At 45.5% G+C, this 18,908-nt stretch overlaps 1 protein-coding gene across 4 annotated transcripts in view; it reads left to right on the forward strand.

Annotated features, from left to right (window-relative positions):
* The window catches only part of LOC138489337 (oocyte zinc finger protein XlCOF6-like), a 235,110-nt gene extending 216,599 nt beyond the window's left edge, over nucleotides 1–18,511 (forward strand). For 3 of the 4 annotated variants that reach the window (XM_069617051.1, XM_069617053.1, XM_069617054.1), the window contains one exon: nucleotides 11,490–18,511. In XM_069617051.1, coding sequence (XP_069473152.1) covers nucleotides 11,490–12,631 — 1,142 coding nt within the window. In that variant the 3' untranslated portion in view covers nucleotides 12,632–18,511. The remainder of the gene's footprint in view (nucleotides 1–11,489) is intronic. The other variant, XM_069617052.1, reaches the window with a different exon arrangement.
* The last annotated feature ends 397 nt before the right edge of the window (nucleotides 18,512–18,908 follow it).

Here is an 18,908-nt window from a genome sequence, read left to right on the forward strand (position 1 = left end):
GGCAGGAGTACCCCTTGCTATGGGGGAGGCGCCTCCAGATAGGGAATCCAAGAGGCTATATGGCCTAGGTAAACGGGTTACCTCGGCTGTCGCATATACCACACGCATATCAAATAACACTACGCTATTGGCGAGTTATGCTGACGCTCAATGGAATCTAGTACAGGAAGGTCTCCAAGAGGTCCCAGAACCCGTCAGGTCCAAGCTTCTCACTATTGTGGCCGAATGCAGACAGGTGAACCAGAATGTAATAAAGAACACTCTGGACACGGCTGAAACAGCAGACAGGTCTCTGGCCCAAGGAACCTTACTCAAAAGGCACACTTGGCTGCATACCTCAGGGTTTAAGACTGAAACACAGGCCTTGCTTATCAATAAACCAATTGAAGAAGCTAACCTCATTGGAAAGGCGGTTGATGAGGCCCTAGAAACAGCCAAAAAAGAGCATGAGACGCTTAAGTCTCTGCAACAAATCACTCAAAAGACCTTCCCCCAGAGAGGAAGTAATTCTCGGCGTTCCTTTCGAGGGCTGTCCCGTGCAAGTCAGAACAACTATGGCATGGGAAACTTAAATGCCGGACAAACATCAGGAAGCCCTGCATGCTACCCTCCAGAGGTAGAGGCCCCAATCCTAGGGGAGCCACAGCCTCTGCCAGAAATGACCATCAGATCCAGGTCCCCTCCCATGTCACCCCGGTCGGGGGCGCTTAACATTTTTCCACACGGCATGGGCGGGGATAACTTCATACCAGTGGGTCATAAAGATGGTTGCCCACGGGTACTGTGTGGAATTCGCCCGACCTCCACAATTCAGAACACCGCGCTCACGGCACCTTTCACTGGACCATCTGGAGATCCTGAATCAAGAGGTGGTAGCGCTGCTGTGAAAGGACGCCATAGAAGCCGTCCCTATTCTTCAGGTAAACTAGGGTATTTATTCAGTGTACTTCCTTGTACCCAAAAAGGACCTCACCATGCGCCCTGTTCTAGACCTGCGCCCAGCGAACAAGTTCATAAAACCTCAGAAGTTTTGCATGGTAACACTAAATGAAGTGATCCCACTGTTGAAACAGGGGGGCTACATGGCAACATTGGACATGAAAGATGCATACTTTCATATTTCAATGTTGCCAGCGCACAGAAAATATCTAAGGTTCATGATAGAGGACAGGCATTACCAATTCAAGGTACTCCCCTTCGGCATCGGCTCGGCGCCAAGAGTGTTTACGAAGGTCCTGGCAGTAGCTGCAGCACACCTGCACAGGTTATCCGTCCCGGTTTACCCTTATCTCGACGACTGGCTCATAACAGGGGACTCGTACCACACATGTTTTTTGAACACCCAAAAAACCGTAGACCTTCTGTTCAGTCTGGGGTTCTCTATCAACGAGAAGAAATCCAGTCTAGTCCCCAGTCAAATAAAACAATTTCTGGGAGCACTAATCTGGACGAAAGGCGGCCTCGTCTTCCCCTTTGACAGCGTTCAGAACATGCTTTTTCAGATCCCTCAATATGTAGCCAGTCGGGAGGTGATGGTGCGCAAAGCCATGCGTTTGCTAGGAATGATGGCGTTGTGCATATACTTGGTTCCCCACGCGCAGATGCGCATGCGTCCCTTGCAAGAGTGGCTCAACAGCAAGTGGTGTCAGGCCAGCAGACAATGAGAAGATCTGGTAGTTGTCTCACCAGCCCCCGTTCTCTCTCTCTGCAGTGGTGGTCAAAAGAAAACCTCTTGAAGGGGAAGACCTTCACCACCCCTGCAGTGGAAGCCACTCTGACGACAGTCTCCTATATCAACGGGTGGGGGGGGCTCACCTGCTTCAGCAGACAGCACATCGAGTGTGGTCCCCTCAAGTAGCGTCCAACCATATACATTTTACTGGAGCTATTAGTGGTGTTCAAGGTATTAAAGGCCTTTCAGATGCAACTACAAGGTACGGGAAGACAGTGCTGATTCTAACAGACAGCACTACAGCCATGTATTACCTGAACAAACAGGGGGGCACTCACTCTCCAGGGCTATCCAAGCTGTACCAAAACATTTGGATATGGGCTCTCAGACACAATATGTTTTTTCTGTTGTCCCAACATGTTCCAGGGGAACTCAATCTTCTGGCATACGTGCTCAGCAGAGATTTTCCTCTGCCCTAAGAATACGAATTGCGTCTGCACAAAGACATCGTGTCCAACGTCTTTGCAGAATGGGGCTTCCCAGAGATCGACCTGTTCGCAACTCAGGGGAACGCCCAATGCCAAGACTACGCCTCCAGGTACCCCCAGAACCGCTCCAAGGGGAACAGTCTCTGGATAACATGATCAGGGAAATTTGTCTATGCTTTTCCCCCGACTCCCCTTCTCAACAAGATAGTGCACAAGATGCACCGGGGAACCAGTTACCATGATACTGGTGGCCCCCATGTGGGCCCGCCAACCCTGGTTCACTCATCTGATGGAAATGTTCCTCTCCCCACCAGTAAAACCTCCCTGCCCATACAACATGTTGTCTCGTGACAGGGGGGGAGACCCTACACCCATGCCCACAAACTCTGAACTTAGTAGCCTGGCTCCTGAGTCATAGAGTTTGAACACCTACAGCTCCCTCAGAGGTGCATGGACATACTCAGGGAAGCTAGAAAACCTAACACACATTATTGCTATGCCAGCAAATGGAAACGTTTTGTCATCTGATGTAATTCCAAGGGCGTCAATCCCATTGATTGCTCACCCACATACATTCTTTACCTTACCCATCTGTTAGACACTGGGTTGGTCTTCATTTCCCTAAAGGTTCATCTGGCTGCTCTCGCAGCCTACACCACATCACAACACAAGGTGTCGTGGTGCAAGATACCGGTGATTAAGGCCTTTATGGAGGGACCTAAATGTGGTTTTGATCAGGCTCATGGGAGCTCACTTTGAGCCAATGCATAAAGCAAGTTTAAAAGACCTGACTTAAAAAATGACCTTCCTAGTGGCTATCACTTCTATTAGAAGGGTTAGCAAACTACAAGCACTTTCCGTTCTAGACCCCTTTGTTACAGTCCACAGGGATAAGGTAGTTTGTCGCACTCACCCCAGATTTGCGCCTAAATTCATCTCAAAATTCCATGTGAACCAATCAATTGAACTACTTACCTTTTTCCAGAATCCCACTAGCATGGCCGAAAGAAGCCTACACACACTAGATGTGCCAGGGCAGTCATGTTCTACCTGGAAAGAACTAAACCACTGAGGAAAACAAACTAATTTTTCGTTTCAGTGGCAGCTGGTAGATAAGGGGATCCTGTCTCTAAATCAGCTATCTCAAGGTGGATTGTCAAATGCATCACACTGTGTTACACTCTTGCTAAGAGAGAACTGTCCTACAAGCCTAGAGCGCATTCTATTCGGGGCACTGGGAAATCCATAGCATTCATTGCAAATGTTCCCCTTGAGTCCATTTGCAAAGCAGCAACCTGAAGTTCTGTACACACCTTTACAAAACATTATTGCCTAGACACTCATTCTAGGTCTGATTCTCAGGTGGGACAAGCAGTACTAAGACATTTTTTCTCTACTGTTCTCACAACCCACCTCCAACTCCGGGTACTGCTCGCTAGTCTATGAACAGCATGTGATTCTAAGCAGATTAACAAGCATCAGAAGACATGCATTACTTACCGTAATAGCATTTCTGATGATTGTATCTGCTTAGATTCACTGCGCCCTCCCTACCTCCCTGCTCGGGGTGGAAGGAACATAGACATCTTACTACTTCTCTCTTCTTCACGTACTCACTCGCAATAGCCTTGAGCTCCCTCATGGCAGAAAAAATACAATCGGAGGAACCTCGGCGCATGAGGGCTTTTGGGTACACTACACATGACGATAGGGATGATCGCGCCTTGAAACACTTGTGTATAGGCGCGTTACAAATACCATATCATATCATATCATATCATAGTGTTACAGACACGCCTAAGGCGACGTCCCCTTTCGCTCCCCGAAAGACAAGATGCAATACTCTGACCATATGCACAGCATGTGAATCTACGCAGATACAATCATCAGAAATGCTGTTACGGTATGTAATGCATGTCATACTGAATGAGTTTGGAGACCAAATAGAAGAATGTTGAATACCAAACAAGCTGCAAAGTACTTTTTGAATTATTAAATACCGAACTAAGGAAAAGATATGCAAGTATATGAAAATACAGCGTGAGTTAAAAGAAAGTGATGTGCATTCATGAATGCAGCGAAAACAAGTAATAAGCATTGATAGACAATGTGAAAGTATGAATAAAGTGAAAGCCACTAATGAGAGCTTATGAACCAAGTGGAAAGCAAATGATAAGCACTATTAGATAGTGTGAAAGTAATGTGGTGAAAAGGAATAAACACCACAAAGTGAGTTGTGTGAAAGTCATGTGGTGGCGGAGTCAAGAGACTGCAACAGAGAAACAGAATTGAAGTGGACTAATGACACAGGTTCAGAGGGAAACCTGTGTTTGCAATCAAGTCCATTGAGAACATATTGATATAACAAAGTGCCAAGGGTTATAGGTTACGTGACATGTGATGGGTGGACCATCTATCCGACAACTTCGCCTAGACCATCAAACCCCTACTTGGAAAGAACCAAGGAAAGTCAAGAGACAGAAACTGTTTTTTATAATAATTGCTGGAGTGTTTGAAGAAAAGAGCAAGCTACGTGAACTGTTGAAAAGCCGGAAAGGTTATAAAGTTGATTTGCAATCATTATTGAAAGTTGAGAGATTTGAACTGACTGTGCTTTTGAAGCTGGAAGACCTGCCTTCTTGGCGAAAAGGAACCTCAAGATTTTGTGAACTGTGTTGAACTTGGTGAAGGGAACCCGAGGCCTTTTTGTGGAACTATTTTGAACTTGAGGAAGGAGAAGCTGAAAAGCAAGCCATGGGCTTGAAGAAGCTCAGAAGATTGTTAGAACACTGTTTCTTTTTGTTGCTGACATCCATACACATTGTATATCTTCAGTTGTGAGGGCAAGTATAGGTTTTGGACACAGAAAAACTTTTGAGCTGAACTTAATGACAGTGGCTATCTTTAGTTTCTTTAGGTAGACAAATCCCACCTTAGCATAGGGCAAGTTAGGCCTTACTCCATCCTGACATAAGAAATAAGCCATTTTATTTTAGAAATGTGAGTCTTGTCTGTGTCTTAATTCATGATGCCTTCACAAATGGTGTCATAGTGGGATGTGGCTAAACTCATACAACTTGGGGAACTCTGAGATTTGAGAAATTGAGTACCATAGCATCAGACCCCTCAGTAGCCACTAAGTGCTCTATTGGGTTTGATATTTGTAGCAATAAGGACAAGATTATTCCCCCAGGCGAAATAAGACTGATATCCACTGATTTGATTTCAATTCCAACCCCTGTAATATACATTAGACAGGCTCCCAAATCAGGACTAGCATGGAGGTTTGGAAATTATGTGTTAGCTGGGGTTATAGACCCAGACTTTAGAGCTGATGGTAAAGTGTTGTTACAGAATCTTGGAAAAGCTCCCTTCCAAATCTATCAAGGGGATACAATTGTTCAAGCAGTGCTTGAAAGGGAAATGTTCCCTAGGATCAAGGAATAAGCCAGGCAAGAGAAAACAGATAGTGGTACTCTGGTTTCATGAAGCGGATGATACACCTGACGCCCCTCCAGAGCCTGAGCCTAGAAGAGTCAGAGAAGAAGAAATTGAAACCCTTCCTGTCCTAGCCTTCGCCCAAAGGAATGACCTGTTGTTGGTTTAAGCCTTTTTGCAGGTTGCATATGAACAAGAGGGCAGTGAGAAAGGAGGACCATGTTTCTTTTTAAGACATGGGCTTATGTATCAGGGGAGACACCACTTCAGAAGGCTTAGTAAAAAACCAATTGGTTGCCCCTAAGAATCATAAGCAAGTGGTCCTAGAAATTGTGCACTCACATTTGACAGGCGGCCCTTTAGGACAGATAAAGACACAGGCCCAAATAATCACTAATAATAAGTTCTACTTGCCAGGAATACATGCTGACATTAAAATTGTTGTCCAGGCCTGTGAGATTTGCCAAAGCAAATATTACTAATATGCCACCACCAGTTCCCTTAAATCCATTGCCAATCTGAAATTCCATTCTCAAGAATTGGTATGGACATTGTGGGGCCCCTGGAAACATCAAAATTAGGGAACAAGTGCATTTTGGTAATTGTAGATTATGCAACACAATACTCGGAAGCCTTTCCCCTGAGAGCAAGTACCACCCAGCAAATCCTGAAACACCTATTCCCTTTCTTTTCACGAGTAGGGTTTCCAAAGGAAATACTGACAGATCAAGGCTCTACATTCATGAGCAAAATCATGGGGGAAGTAAAACAATTGTTGCATATTACCTCTTTGAGAACCTCAGTATACCACCCACAGACAGATGGCCTTGTAGAAAGATTTAACAAGACATTGAAGACCATACTGCAGAAGTTAGTGGAACAAGATGGCAGAAATTGTTCTCAGATGATTCCATGGGCTTTATTTGCAGTTAGTAAAACACATCAGACTTCCACAGGATTCGCCCCGTTCGAGTTACTGTAGAGAAGCCCCTCAGCGCTCACACCAGAGAAAATACAACCCACTAGGGAAAAGGGCTCAGCACACCTCTTGCAAGGAGGACAATGTTTTATTTCCACAAAAATATGAATGCGCCAGCAAAGCACTCTGCTGCCACGGAACGTTCTGCCAAAATCACTTAAAAAGGAACATAGCATCATCAGTGAAGTTACATAGGTTAATAATCCGAGTGGTTGGTTGGCGCGGCCCTATACATAGGCTACCTGCTCCGTAAGGGATGCCTAGCCATTGGTCCCAGCCTCTTCTGTCCTTCTTCTTCCATGTGGGCTCCTCTTCACACGTCAGCGAGCATAAGGTTGCAATAATTGCCAATTGTGGAATAAAAACAATACATTCTACATCTCTTAACCTAATGTGCATGTGGTACTGAAGACAAGGGCTGAGAAGATACTTCAAGGTCATATCATTGCACACACTAGTTTGATTCTAGACACGTCGGCTCCCATCCAAGGCTTCCTTGCCTCATTTTAGCTATGTCGTTTTATCCCTCCCGGCACCTCACAGCACAAAGCACTTGACCTATGGTGAAGGCAACTGATCCTTGTTTTCAGATTTTTTCTGATTGATTGGGAGCTTATCCGTTTTATGGTTGGTGGTCTGGAACTGCTTGGTAACTAGGAATGCCAGGGGTCCTGGGATGGGGGCATTTGGGTGCTATTACTTAGGGCTAGGACAGGAAAGGTCTGAGGCTCTTGACCTCCTTCTCCTGCGATAACTGTGCACAGGGAGCTCTCGGCCCCCTCATGGCCTTGCAGGGCGCATTCTTTCTGGGATACGAATGCTGGCAACATGAGAAAATGAAGGTTCTCCAGCATGGGGTCTGGCATGGATTCACATGCTCATGATTATTCCCCGTCAGGCTGGAAATCCTCTGTAAAGAAATAATCTGTTTCAGTTTCATTTCTGAACTGTCTTTCTCCTAACAACCAATCACTGAGCTCTGGATCATACTGCCCCCAGCCAATGACTGCCCTCTACCTAAGCCCCTCCTTTGGCAGCCATCTTCAGATTTTGACCGCACGTTCAAGTGTTGGGAGTCCTCGTGCTTAGCTCTCAAGCTTTTAATGTGTTTTTCGCTTTTTGTAGAGGTAAACTCTATTTTTCGGTCAATCAAGCCCATGTGCTCCATCGATCATCCTTCCGACTAACGGGCGATTTTCATAGAGTGATTCTTCTTGGAGGCTTCCAGAAGATTCTTCAGGCCTACACCGCGTGGATCATGTTCGACGAGAAGAAGGACGCTCCTTCCCTCTTCAAGCTTTGATCCGACTGCGGTTTGAGGAATGTATACATACACGACGAGCATTCCCAGCGTCTGTACTGCCTGCACCCGACGAATAAGGAGGAGGATTGTGTGTTTTGCTGTGGCTTCACGAAGCGCATATTGAAGGATCGGTGCAAACGGCTGGAAGAGTGGCTGCAGGCCAAGGCCTCTGCACCGGGTGGTACCCAGGGGCATGCCTCTCCCGAATCCGGGAAATCTGAGCGGGCTTCTAAGTCCTTTGAGGGCGCTCCACCCGTGGGGGTCCAACAAAAAGCCAAGCACCGCAAGTCCACTTCCGTCGGGGGCACCGCTGCAGCGGGCCCTTCCTCGGACATGGTGTGTTCGTCATCCCCATCTGCATCGATCTCCAGTCAAAGCTCTGGCTCTTCATCCAAGAGAAAGTTGGAACACCCGAGCAAGCAGAGGGAGATTCCGGAGTAGACCAAGGAGAAGGCCAAACAGGGTATGCTGTCCGGCCTACCCAGGGTGGAGAAGGCCAAAGGGGACCGTGGGCCCGACCCGGCCCCCAAGGAGAACGCCAAACAGGGCAAGGTGTCCGATCTGGCCGTGAAGACCAAGCAGGGCAAGGGATCCGACCTGCCCGTGAAGGCCCAGGTGCACCGGGCAATATCGTAATCTTCCCTCGAGAAGGTGGTGGCTTTGCTTTCAAAGGCTACAGGTGAAGACCCGCAGGGTGCCCCGCAGGCGGCAAGGGTGACCCTTCCTCCCAGGAGGGAGGCTTCGACCAAGCCCATTGCGAAGAACCCGGAAAAAGGGATGCCAGACCTCTCCCCAATGCCGACCCCTGTGCCGAAGAAGGGGGGGTGGGGCGTTGAAGGCCCTCAGGGCACAGATATTTCTTCGGCTGAGGAGGATGAGCTTGTTTACCTCCAGACCGTCTGGCAGGGCGATGGCAACAAAGGTGATGCCGGTTTCTAACCCCACGACAAGGGCGACGATGGCGAAGACGGAGGGCCTCAGGACGACAAGGGTTCTAGCCCTACTCTCATGCCCCAGATACCGCATAGAGACCGTTCAATGGACATCCTCTCTGCCCTTCATATGCTGGTTTCCGAGATACAAAAGAGGATGCTGATGACACCGTCGGCCGATCCTCCCTCGGCTCCGGTGCCGGCCGCCCTGTTGACACTAGGGTTAACCGCTTACCAAGAAGAGGAAGAGGCAAGTGATGCCTCCTTGCCTCCCTTCACCCCCTTCTCCTCCCGCCCTATCTCCCCCAAGGGAGACGGAGTCAGACGACGGGCACAGATGATGGCGGGATGGGAGACCTCCCGTCACCTCCACCCAGAGCCGCCCCCCCCGGACGAAATAGGATCGTTCCATGCAATGATGCAAGGAGAGCATCCGTTTCAAAACCAGCATTGAATGGATGGATTCCCCCACATCGGAGACGGGCGTGTTAGGCGGTTCGGTCTGACGTGTGTTGGGCTTCCGGGGTCCGAATCCTAGGTCCTTTCCTCTAACTGGATGTGTGGTGTACACGGAGAACGCAGAGATTTGCCTCGTAGGACGTTAGTGTCCCTGATCACCGCTATTGAGTGACTCTGATTTCCAGGACGTACTGAGGGACCTCTGGATACCTCCTGCGGTTTTCATACCTGTGAGAGCTTTTATGACCTGCCGAGCTTGTTGAACTGCTCAGCAGTCCTTTTCTGAATCTCTCGCTGCCTTTATTGGTAAGCTGTGCTGTTTGCTTCGTATTAATCACTGTCATTTTTTGCTCAGACATGCTCAGATACAGAGTTTTCTGTAGTTTGCCCTTCCAATCACAAGAGCGAATCCTATGTGAACTTGACGAAAAACAGGGACCTACCAAGCAGAGATGTTTCTTGTATACTGCCCTATCCTAGCTCTCCTATCTTTTTAGGCAGCATGGAACCCCCGCCACAGCCTACTTCTCCTATCCTATTACGGGAAGGGTAGTCGCTTTTCAGAAGTTTTGGCCTTAAATGCGAAGAGGAAACCAAGACTACAAAAAAACTCTCCTTTTCCTACTAATAAAGCCACGACGAGGGATGCCATTAAAGGTGGTGATTCCTTGGTGGAGTCCTTTTCCCATACGCATACGCAGCTGCAGAATATTGAGCTTCCCTCTTTTGATGATCACATAAGTGTTAATAAGGACCTTACAGAGGGGGGTGAGTCAATGTTTAATAGATCCAGTGTAGAGCTCTTGAGGCTGGTGTCCTGCACACCCGTCTGACAAGTCTGAGTAGGGATCTTGAGTAAATCTTAAATAGTTCCAGTGGACAATTTAAGGCTGGTGTCTTGTGTTCCCTTCTGTCGGCTTTGAGTGGTAATATTTAGTCAATGCTAAATGCATCCAGTGTAGAGCTCTTAATTCTGGTGTCCTGTGTTCCTCTGTCGAGTCTGAGTAGTAGTCTTGCCAATGTGTTCCAGATGCATTGAGCTTCTTAGTAAGGTAAACATGGATGCAGAGATGTATGATGGTGTTGCTTCTTGATAAACTAGCAATATGATGGCGAAGGTCCTGGGCGGGAAGGTGATGAATAGCCTGAATGAGCAAAGCATTACTTTACCAGGGGATTTATTTGTGGTTCTAGGGTGAGTCCATTGTCCATAGGAATCCTAAAGTACTTGAGCACTTTTTAGGTTTTCTAGCAAGTACCCATTAATATCTGCCAGCGTACTTTGGCTTTTAGTGCAATGTTAGTTGAAATGATCATGATTTCCATTTTGCCTGTGTTTTATGTTGTTATTTGACATCTCCATGCTCATTTGTGCTATTGGTGTCCTCACTGGTGGTCATTTTAAAGATTATTTTATGTATTATCTGTGCAGTTGTAGCAAGTGCGTTTGTTTTTGGCTGAGTTTCATATGTTCGGTCATATATCTATTGAACAGCAGGTAATAGACTCTATTCTGAATGGGACGCCACTGGTTGTTTTGCGTGAGTTGGAACTCAAAGGGGGATGCCTAGTGGTTTCTGTTCTGACTTTGAGTGAAGACCCCCATCCACTGTGGGTTTCTTTTAGCTGGTTTTCTAGATGTTTGGTGGACAGAGATCTGCTGGCGAGCTTGCCTTGTTGCTCTTCTTCCGGTGAGATCCGTGTTGATGATGGGCTTGAATTGGTTGAGCGATTGGGTTGTTAGGTTTCCATTGAGAGAGTACAAGTATAATTATTGACAGAAATGTAGGTTTCACATGTTATTAGCAGTATTATTTGCACTGCACTTTCTCATATAGTGAAAGGCGAATTTGTACCATGCTTTTATTCATGCAATTCCATGCAAAGTAGAGCAAGGACTGGACACGCTCTATCGTGTTTGCACCTATTATTAGATTTTATTTTACTGCACAAATGCTCAGGCAAGTACTTTTTCTCTGTTTTTATTTCTTCATGTGGGAAGTCTAAAGGCCTTGTTTTAATTGTATTTATTTTAGATCATACATTGGTGAACTCAGGTTTCAATATACTTTATTTGGGGTTCAAATTGATATTTTAGACAGGGGACACATAGAGTCCCTTAGGATCACACAGTGTGTTTGTAGAACTAACCTAGGCTTGTTGGAGGTTGTACTGTACAATGACATGACATAATGCCTGTAACCTTGTCTTCTTTCAGCAGGAAATGAAACCAATACCAAAATCGCGTGCCTGCAGATGAATCCTAGAAGATGCCTGCACTGCAATCAGAGCTTCACTGAGCAGTCCCAGCTCTTGGTACATATGAGGATCCACACGACGGAGAAATCATTTACCTGCAGCACCTGTGGAATGTACTTCGCTGACAAGCCCACACTTCTTGAACACAAAAGCTCACACATAAGCGTGGAACACTATGACTGTACACAGTGTGGGAAATCCTTTACTACAAGGTCAAAATTAGAACAGCATGAGGAAATCCATTTCTGGGAGAAACGCTATGAATGCACAGAGTGCACGAAACGCTTCAGTGTCCCTTCAAAACTGCTTATCCATCAAAGGAGTCACACTGGGGAGAAGCCCTATAAATGCACAGAGTGCAAGAAAGGCTTCATGGACACATCAACACTGAAAGTACATCAGAGGATCCATACCGGGGAGAAGCCCTATAAATGCACAGAGTGCAAGAAGAGCTTCACTTTCTCCTCATCCCTAAAGACACACCAAAGGATCCATACTGGGGAGAAGCCCTATGAATGCTTGGAATGTGGTAAGCGCTTTAATAGAAAATCGAACCTGATGGAACATAAGAAATCCCATACAGGGGTAGGACTATACCAGTGTACTGAGTGTGAGAAAAGCTTTACTCAGAGGTCACATCTGAACAGCCATCAGAAGGTCCATACTGGGGAGCGTCCATACCACTGTATGGAGTGTGATAAAAGCTTCACTCAGAGCTCAAATCTGTATCAGCATCAGAAGATCCATACGGGGGAGCGGCCATACCAGTGCACAGACTGTGAGAAAAGCTTTACTGAGAGGTCAAATCTGTACCAGCATCGAAAAACCCATACTGGGGAGCGACCCTACCAGTGTACAGAATGCGAGAAAAGCTTCACTCGTAGCACCAACCTGTACATCCATCAGAAGGTCCATACTGGGGAGCGACCATACCAGTGTACGCAGTGTGAGAAAAGCTTCAGTCAGAAGTCGAATCTGAACACTCATTTGATGGTCCATACTAGGGAGCGCCCATACCAGTGTACAGAGTGTGATAAAAGCTTCATTCAGAGGGGGAGTCTGTACACGCATCAGATGATGCATTCTGGGAACAAGCTCTAGGAGTACAGAGTGTGGCAATGCATTTTATCTGGCATAAAACCAAAGCAGATACTACCAAGTCCACCTTGGGTCGTGGGTCCTAGGTGCCTGGAACTGTGATAAGCCTTTCTAAATTGACAAAGTATTAGTCTACACATTTCCTGTAATTAAAAGTATGTAAATATGTATTCAATTTACAGATATTAACACCTTGAGAAAAATGTAAAATAACTAAGACTCAAGTGTATTGGAGAATATGAAGACTGAGTACAGAAAGATATACTGAACTGCAAATCAGACATGGATGTCAGCGTAGAACAGTAATGAACCATGTATGTGTATATCTTTCAAAATTATTCATTAGTTCTTTGAAGTGTGTGGAGATGTAGTATGTATTTTGCAGACCGTCACTTTGGGAAGACATGCCTGCACTGTCCCAGTGGAGTTGAGGATCGGAAACTATATTGAACTAAGGTGAGGTACACTGTACTGATCAGATAGCTACGTAGGCACACTCCTGGATTATACGTGTTTGTCCCTATAAAGAGATTCTCATATACTAAAACATCTCTCCATGACAACCTGCTCCCGGGAACTCTGAAGTACACACTGTATTTCAGTATAGCTGTGCAGAGATGTCTCATCTCCTGACTGAGTCGAATTCCATTCTGCTACAAATGATCTACTGCGCCAAGTATCTTTGCAAACTTGGCATTGGTACCCGAGCCCCAATTACCCCCCCGCCCCGGCCCTATCGGAGACTTGCGCAGTCGATGCAGTGACCTGTGATGTGTTACTGTACAAAGAACCACCTGGTAGATCCATCCACGATACTACTATTGATTCAACATTCATCCTGCAGCAGTAATGCCCCAAAGTGCAGAGTGGCCAGGACCCCATCCCCCAAGTACCCCCAAACCAGCCTCCAGAATGGCTATCGCTCAGTTCCTGAGAGAGGGTGAAAAACAACCTTCCCTTTCTGACTGGACGGAAATTCAACCATTTTTGAAGATCACCAAAGAGAGACTGATATCAATCCAGGAGAAGAGCAATGCCCACGTCAAGAATAAGAGCAGAGCAGAAGGAACAGCGTCCACCTCTTAGTCCTCCTGCAGAACACACACAGGCAAGATGCCTCATCTCTCTAGAATATTCAATCACCTGGATCTAGAGTCTGAAAGTGGATAAATCCCTGCACATACAGATAGGGAGCACCTCTGGCTGACACCATTTCTGGGAGCAAACCAAGACGTTTCTGGAGCACACAAACCATAACCAAGGTTTTGGTGCTGCCAAGGGGAAAGGACTAGTGTCCTGGAATGGGCAAACACTATTATTTTCACAGAATGTGTCAAGCAAAACTGCAGCCCTGTGAAATGCATTGCTGGGGCCCCGGCCTGTGCCAAGAAATTGGCATCTGAAATGTTGGCTGTCCCAACCCCTTTTGCTTTAAGATCACAATGAACAATAAACATAGACTATATGAAGACTCTGGGGATGTGAAAACATTTACCAGACTCGTAAGGCCAGAAAATATGGGACTTGCAACATGGACGACGTAGGGTGATGTATTGTATGGCTCTACTTATAACTTACTTCTAAGTTTTACTGTAAAACTTTCTTTTTTTCTTTTGTCATGTTTGAATGTACTGCACTGTGACCCGGCTCTGGATATACTGCACTGTGACCCAGCTCTGCATATACTGCACTGTGACACTGCTCTAAAGACCTGCACTCTAGCACTGCTATGGTTATACTACACCACAGCCCTAGTCTTAGGGTCTGCACTCTTAACTGGCTCTTCATGGTCTGCCCTGTAACCCTGCTCTGAAGGTCTGCATTGTTGCTCTCTACTTTAGCTTGACCATGTTGCCTAGGGACTTAAGCACACTCTAAGGATTTATGAACTATTATTTAAATACCTGGGGCCAGATTCTCAAAAAGTAGTGCAAATGAAGGAAGCACAGAGAATGAACTTGTTTCATTTGTGCTAGTTTTGGACATGCACAAGTCCCCTTATTCTCAAAGCTGACCTGTGCATTTCAGGAGGAGCGGTACAGTGGAGCAAAGATGCTCTGTCCAGCCCTCTTGCATACATTAGTGTCGGGAGCGCATCTACTCACTTGCACCAAAACAAATCTGGCTCCTGGGCTTTACATTTCCAGTTTATGTGAGCTTCTTGAAAGAAAGGTCTTCCAGTTATTGTTCATGTTATGTTAGTAACGCTTGTAAAGCGTATTGTGTCCTACAGGTATCCTGGCACTGAGAAAAGGCTACAATCAGCAGGGTCAAGGTGGAAAAGGGAAAGTCTTCAAGGATTGCAGGAATTGGGCATGATCCTCTGCAAGCCTCAGTGCTATGGGAAGAATATTCCAAAGAGTTGGTACTGCAATGAGCTCACAATATTTTATGTTTTCCACCCGTGTTTATATGGAGGGTTTGTTCTTCTCAGATGCGATGCCATTGGTGCAGACCTCAGATTTTTACTTTATTTATCTATTTATTTGTATAGCGCACCTAACCCTCAGGTATCTGGGCGCATTTCGGTTCATTGTACAAAGGTTACATTGGCAAGTTAAAATAGACAAAATAAAAAAATCAGACATTTACAATCCTCAGCAGGTTGCCGAAGGCATTTGGGGCAGTCACAAAAGAACAAAGACATGAATACAAAATGGCAGAGAAATCGTAAGTCAGTTGGTCTCTTGGGTGGAGAGCCAGGATTTGGCTCTAGCTCTGAAAAGGGTGAAAGACGGGTCTGCCCTAAGATCTACAGGTAGTGAATTCCAGAGTTTAGAGGCTGAAACAGGGAAACTGTTGCCTCCAGATTTCTGCAGGATGTACCTAGGGACTCTTTAGTTAGGATGATCTCTTGGGTCGGCCAGACTGATTTTTATTGAATTTGCAGCTAAGGTATTTAGGAGCTAAATTGGTTAAAGTGTGAGTGAGGATCACGGTTCTATTTTTGATGGACAACCAGCTCACTTTGCTTCTAGTGTCTGATATATGGTTGGATCTTGATATGTTGAAGGCTGATTTTAGAGCATTGTTTTGAAGAACCTGTAACTTCTTTAGGTTACGCTTGCTAGTGCCTGGTTAGAGTGTGTTACAGTAATCGAGTTTGGATAATACTAGTGCTCTGGCTAGGGTAGAGCAGCTTGTGGTGGAGTGGAAGGATCTACATGAGTTTATCAGTTTACAAGTGTAAACTGTGGCAGATGCTACTGCATTCACTTGTTTAGTCAAGGTTAACGAGGAGTCCAGATAGATGCCAAGAGTCTTAACCACTTTGGATACCGGGATGTTGATGCCGTCTATCGTGAATGATTTGAAGGCAGTGTCCAGTTTGTTTAATTTGGCTTGAGAACTGGTTAGAAGTAGCTCAGTATTCTCATCATTGAGGCAGAGGTCATGTGTGGCCATCCATGCCTGAATGATGAGATTGATTTTGTTTGGGAGTTTGGTATCACTGTCATGATTACCTGAGATGGGGATAAGGACTTGGGTGTCATCTGCGTAGTTCATGCAGGTGACACCTAAGTGGTCAAGATCATCAAACAAAGGCTTAGTAAATATGTTATAAAGCGTTGGTGAAACGCAAGACCCCTGTGGAACTCGACGTTACTGGGGCTGTGTCAGCCAGTGCGCAGGCATAGAAGACTCTCATTGTTCTTTTGTCCAAAAAGGATTGGATCCAGGCTGTAGCTTCATTAGAAAAGTATGCAGAGGATATTAGGTGATTTCAAAAGACTTTGTTGTTGACAAGGTCAAGCAGCAGGAGGAGAGTAATGTTGCCTTTATCGATACGGTCTTCGATTTGCATTTTTAGGTCAGTAAGCACAGTTTCAGTGCCGTGTCTAGGTCGAAACCCAGATTGTCACAGGCCCAGAAGGTGGTTTGTTTCTAGGTGCGCCTGAATTTTAAGATATGCTGCTGTGTCAAGAATTATTAATAGGAAGGACATAGTAGTGCTAGGCCTATAATTAGTACGAATGTCTGGGTCAAGGTTGAGTTTTTTTAAGAGGGGGGCCTCAAGCATCTTTTAGGTTGCTAGGGACTGTGTTGGCTTCAAAGGAGGAGTTTATGAACAAAGTGATGTCAGGTGCAAGTTCTTTAGCTGGCTCTTTAATTATGGATAGTGGGCAAATGTCACCTTGACATCGAAATGGTTTCAGGCTAAGGATTATGTTTTCCACTTCAGTAATGGATAAAGGGGAAAAATGAAATGGACTGCAAGGATGACCCGTATGGATTTGCAGTTTGGTGGTCTGTATGTTTAGTTTCTTTTTTCAATATTAGTTTGTAGTAGCAATATTTTATCAAGTAGGGCAGTTTGTATTTTATAGCACCAAGTTTTGTCTTTATCGCAGGTTTCAGTGGGAGGAGTGGGAGTTTCAAGTTCTCTGAGGATCTTAAATAATTATTTTGAGGCAGATTTGACAATCGCGATTCTATTGTTATAGATCTTGCTTTTGGTCTGTAAGATAGCTGATTTGTATCCTTTGGCAGCCTTTAAGAAGGCATCTCTATTAGATGCTGATGGGGTTTTTTCCAGGCAGATTCTGCTTTTCTTATGTTATCACGTATGATTCTAAGGCTAGGGCTGAACCAATTATTAAATTGGGCTTGGGCCTTAGCTTTCCGTAATTTCAGTGGGGCTATGGGATAGATGGCGTGTTTGGTTGTAGAGGTTCACGAATAAGGAGGGATCAGTGGTGATGTTAGCGAGGTTCATAATCAGTTGGAGCAGTGGTAATAGATTGACTTTCGTGATATTCTTTTTGTTTCTCATTAGCGCTGGGGGTGCCATGGTAATGGCAGCATTGTTAGGAGTGCAGGACTATATTGTGAATATGATGAGGTGATGGTCTATCCAAGCACAGGGTGTTTTTGAAAGTATGTTGGTTTCGCAGTAAAGGTCAGCAATCCAATAAAGGGTTCTTCCTTTGTTGTGAGTAGGATTGGAAATGCAATGGGACAGACCTAGGTCCGTAATAGAATTAGCTAAGGAGGAGGTTAGGCTGTCGTTAGGATCAAGGAAGCCTAGATTGAAATCACTAGGTAGCAATATTTATGAGCCTGGTTTGGCGTCAGTAGCGAGGAGTTGTATGTCTTCCTCAAAGGAAGAGGTTGGTCCAGGGGGCCTTTAATGTACGTGATGCTGACATTGGGAGTTTCAGAGAGAGGGTTTTGGCTGATGTAATTGAACGGTGAGGTAGTACTCTGAGGCCAAGGTCAGTTTTACTGATAATGGCGATCCTGCCTCCTTTGGCAGATTCCCTATCCTGTCTATTTATCCATTAGCACAGGGGTCTGCAATCTCTAACTCTCCAGAAGTTTTGGATTACAACTCCCATCAGCCCTAGGCAATATAGTCTATGGGGAGGGATCATGATTGTTGTAGACCAGAACATCTGGAGAGCCACAGGTTGCAGACTGCTGCCTTAGTAAATCAATGTACTCAAAAATGTTTGAATTGTAACTCCCAAGTAACCCTCCCCTGCTAACGGCACAGTACCCATGCTCCATAGATAAAAGGAACTATCCGCCCTTCACCTGATTGGTAGAGTTACTGTGCAGCGCGTGTGTAAATATACTGCCTGCTTTGTTCTTATTGTTGTAATTTGTTTTGTCCTGTATTTTCAGATTTACTATTCACTCTGCTCTTTATGGTGCATCTGTGCATCAACCTTTTCTATATGTAGTTTAGCTGTTTTGTATTTGTGAGAGTACCGATTCACTGTACCAGAATGCGTAGCATCAGTTACTCCTTATAGTTACCTAGGCTGATTGCGTAGCTGGGTCAAGTATGAGACCTTCGGGCCTGCATGAAATCTACTCATACTGTCTAAACCTATGTTGAAGCTTTACCACACAATAAAGGACTTCTGTAATGTGTGTTGAATGTGTCTTGTTGCATTGCAATGAATGAGAGACTTGTGCGCTATTCAGATACATTTATAATATAGAGACTCTAAACATATGTAGCCTGTTGCAGAATGCTGTTGACATCTACTGGTCGATTTGTACTTTTTCTCACTGTCTGCATTTTGGTACTGATCAAGAAGTAATTACTGTTGAGGGGCATGTTGGAGCACCTGAATTGCCCACTTGGCCGTCCGAGCCCTGGGGGGGAGGGGTGGGCACTACAGGTCTGATCGGAACATGTCGGAGTAGAATAATATTGATTGCTACAAACACGAGTAACATCAGTCTGGGAGCTGTTCGGCTCCATATTGCATTTGCATCAAGGTTGTTGAGAGATACTGGACAGTCACATGCAACCATTGAGAAAGAA

The sequence above is a fragment of the Ambystoma mexicanum genome, chromosome 9, assembly GCF_040938575.1.
Source record: "Ambystoma mexicanum isolate Mex_15411 chromosome 9, UKY_AmexF1_1, whole genome shotgun sequence".
Classification (NCBI taxonomy): domain Eukaryota; kingdom Metazoa; phylum Chordata; class Amphibia; order Caudata; family Ambystomatidae; genus Ambystoma; species Ambystoma mexicanum.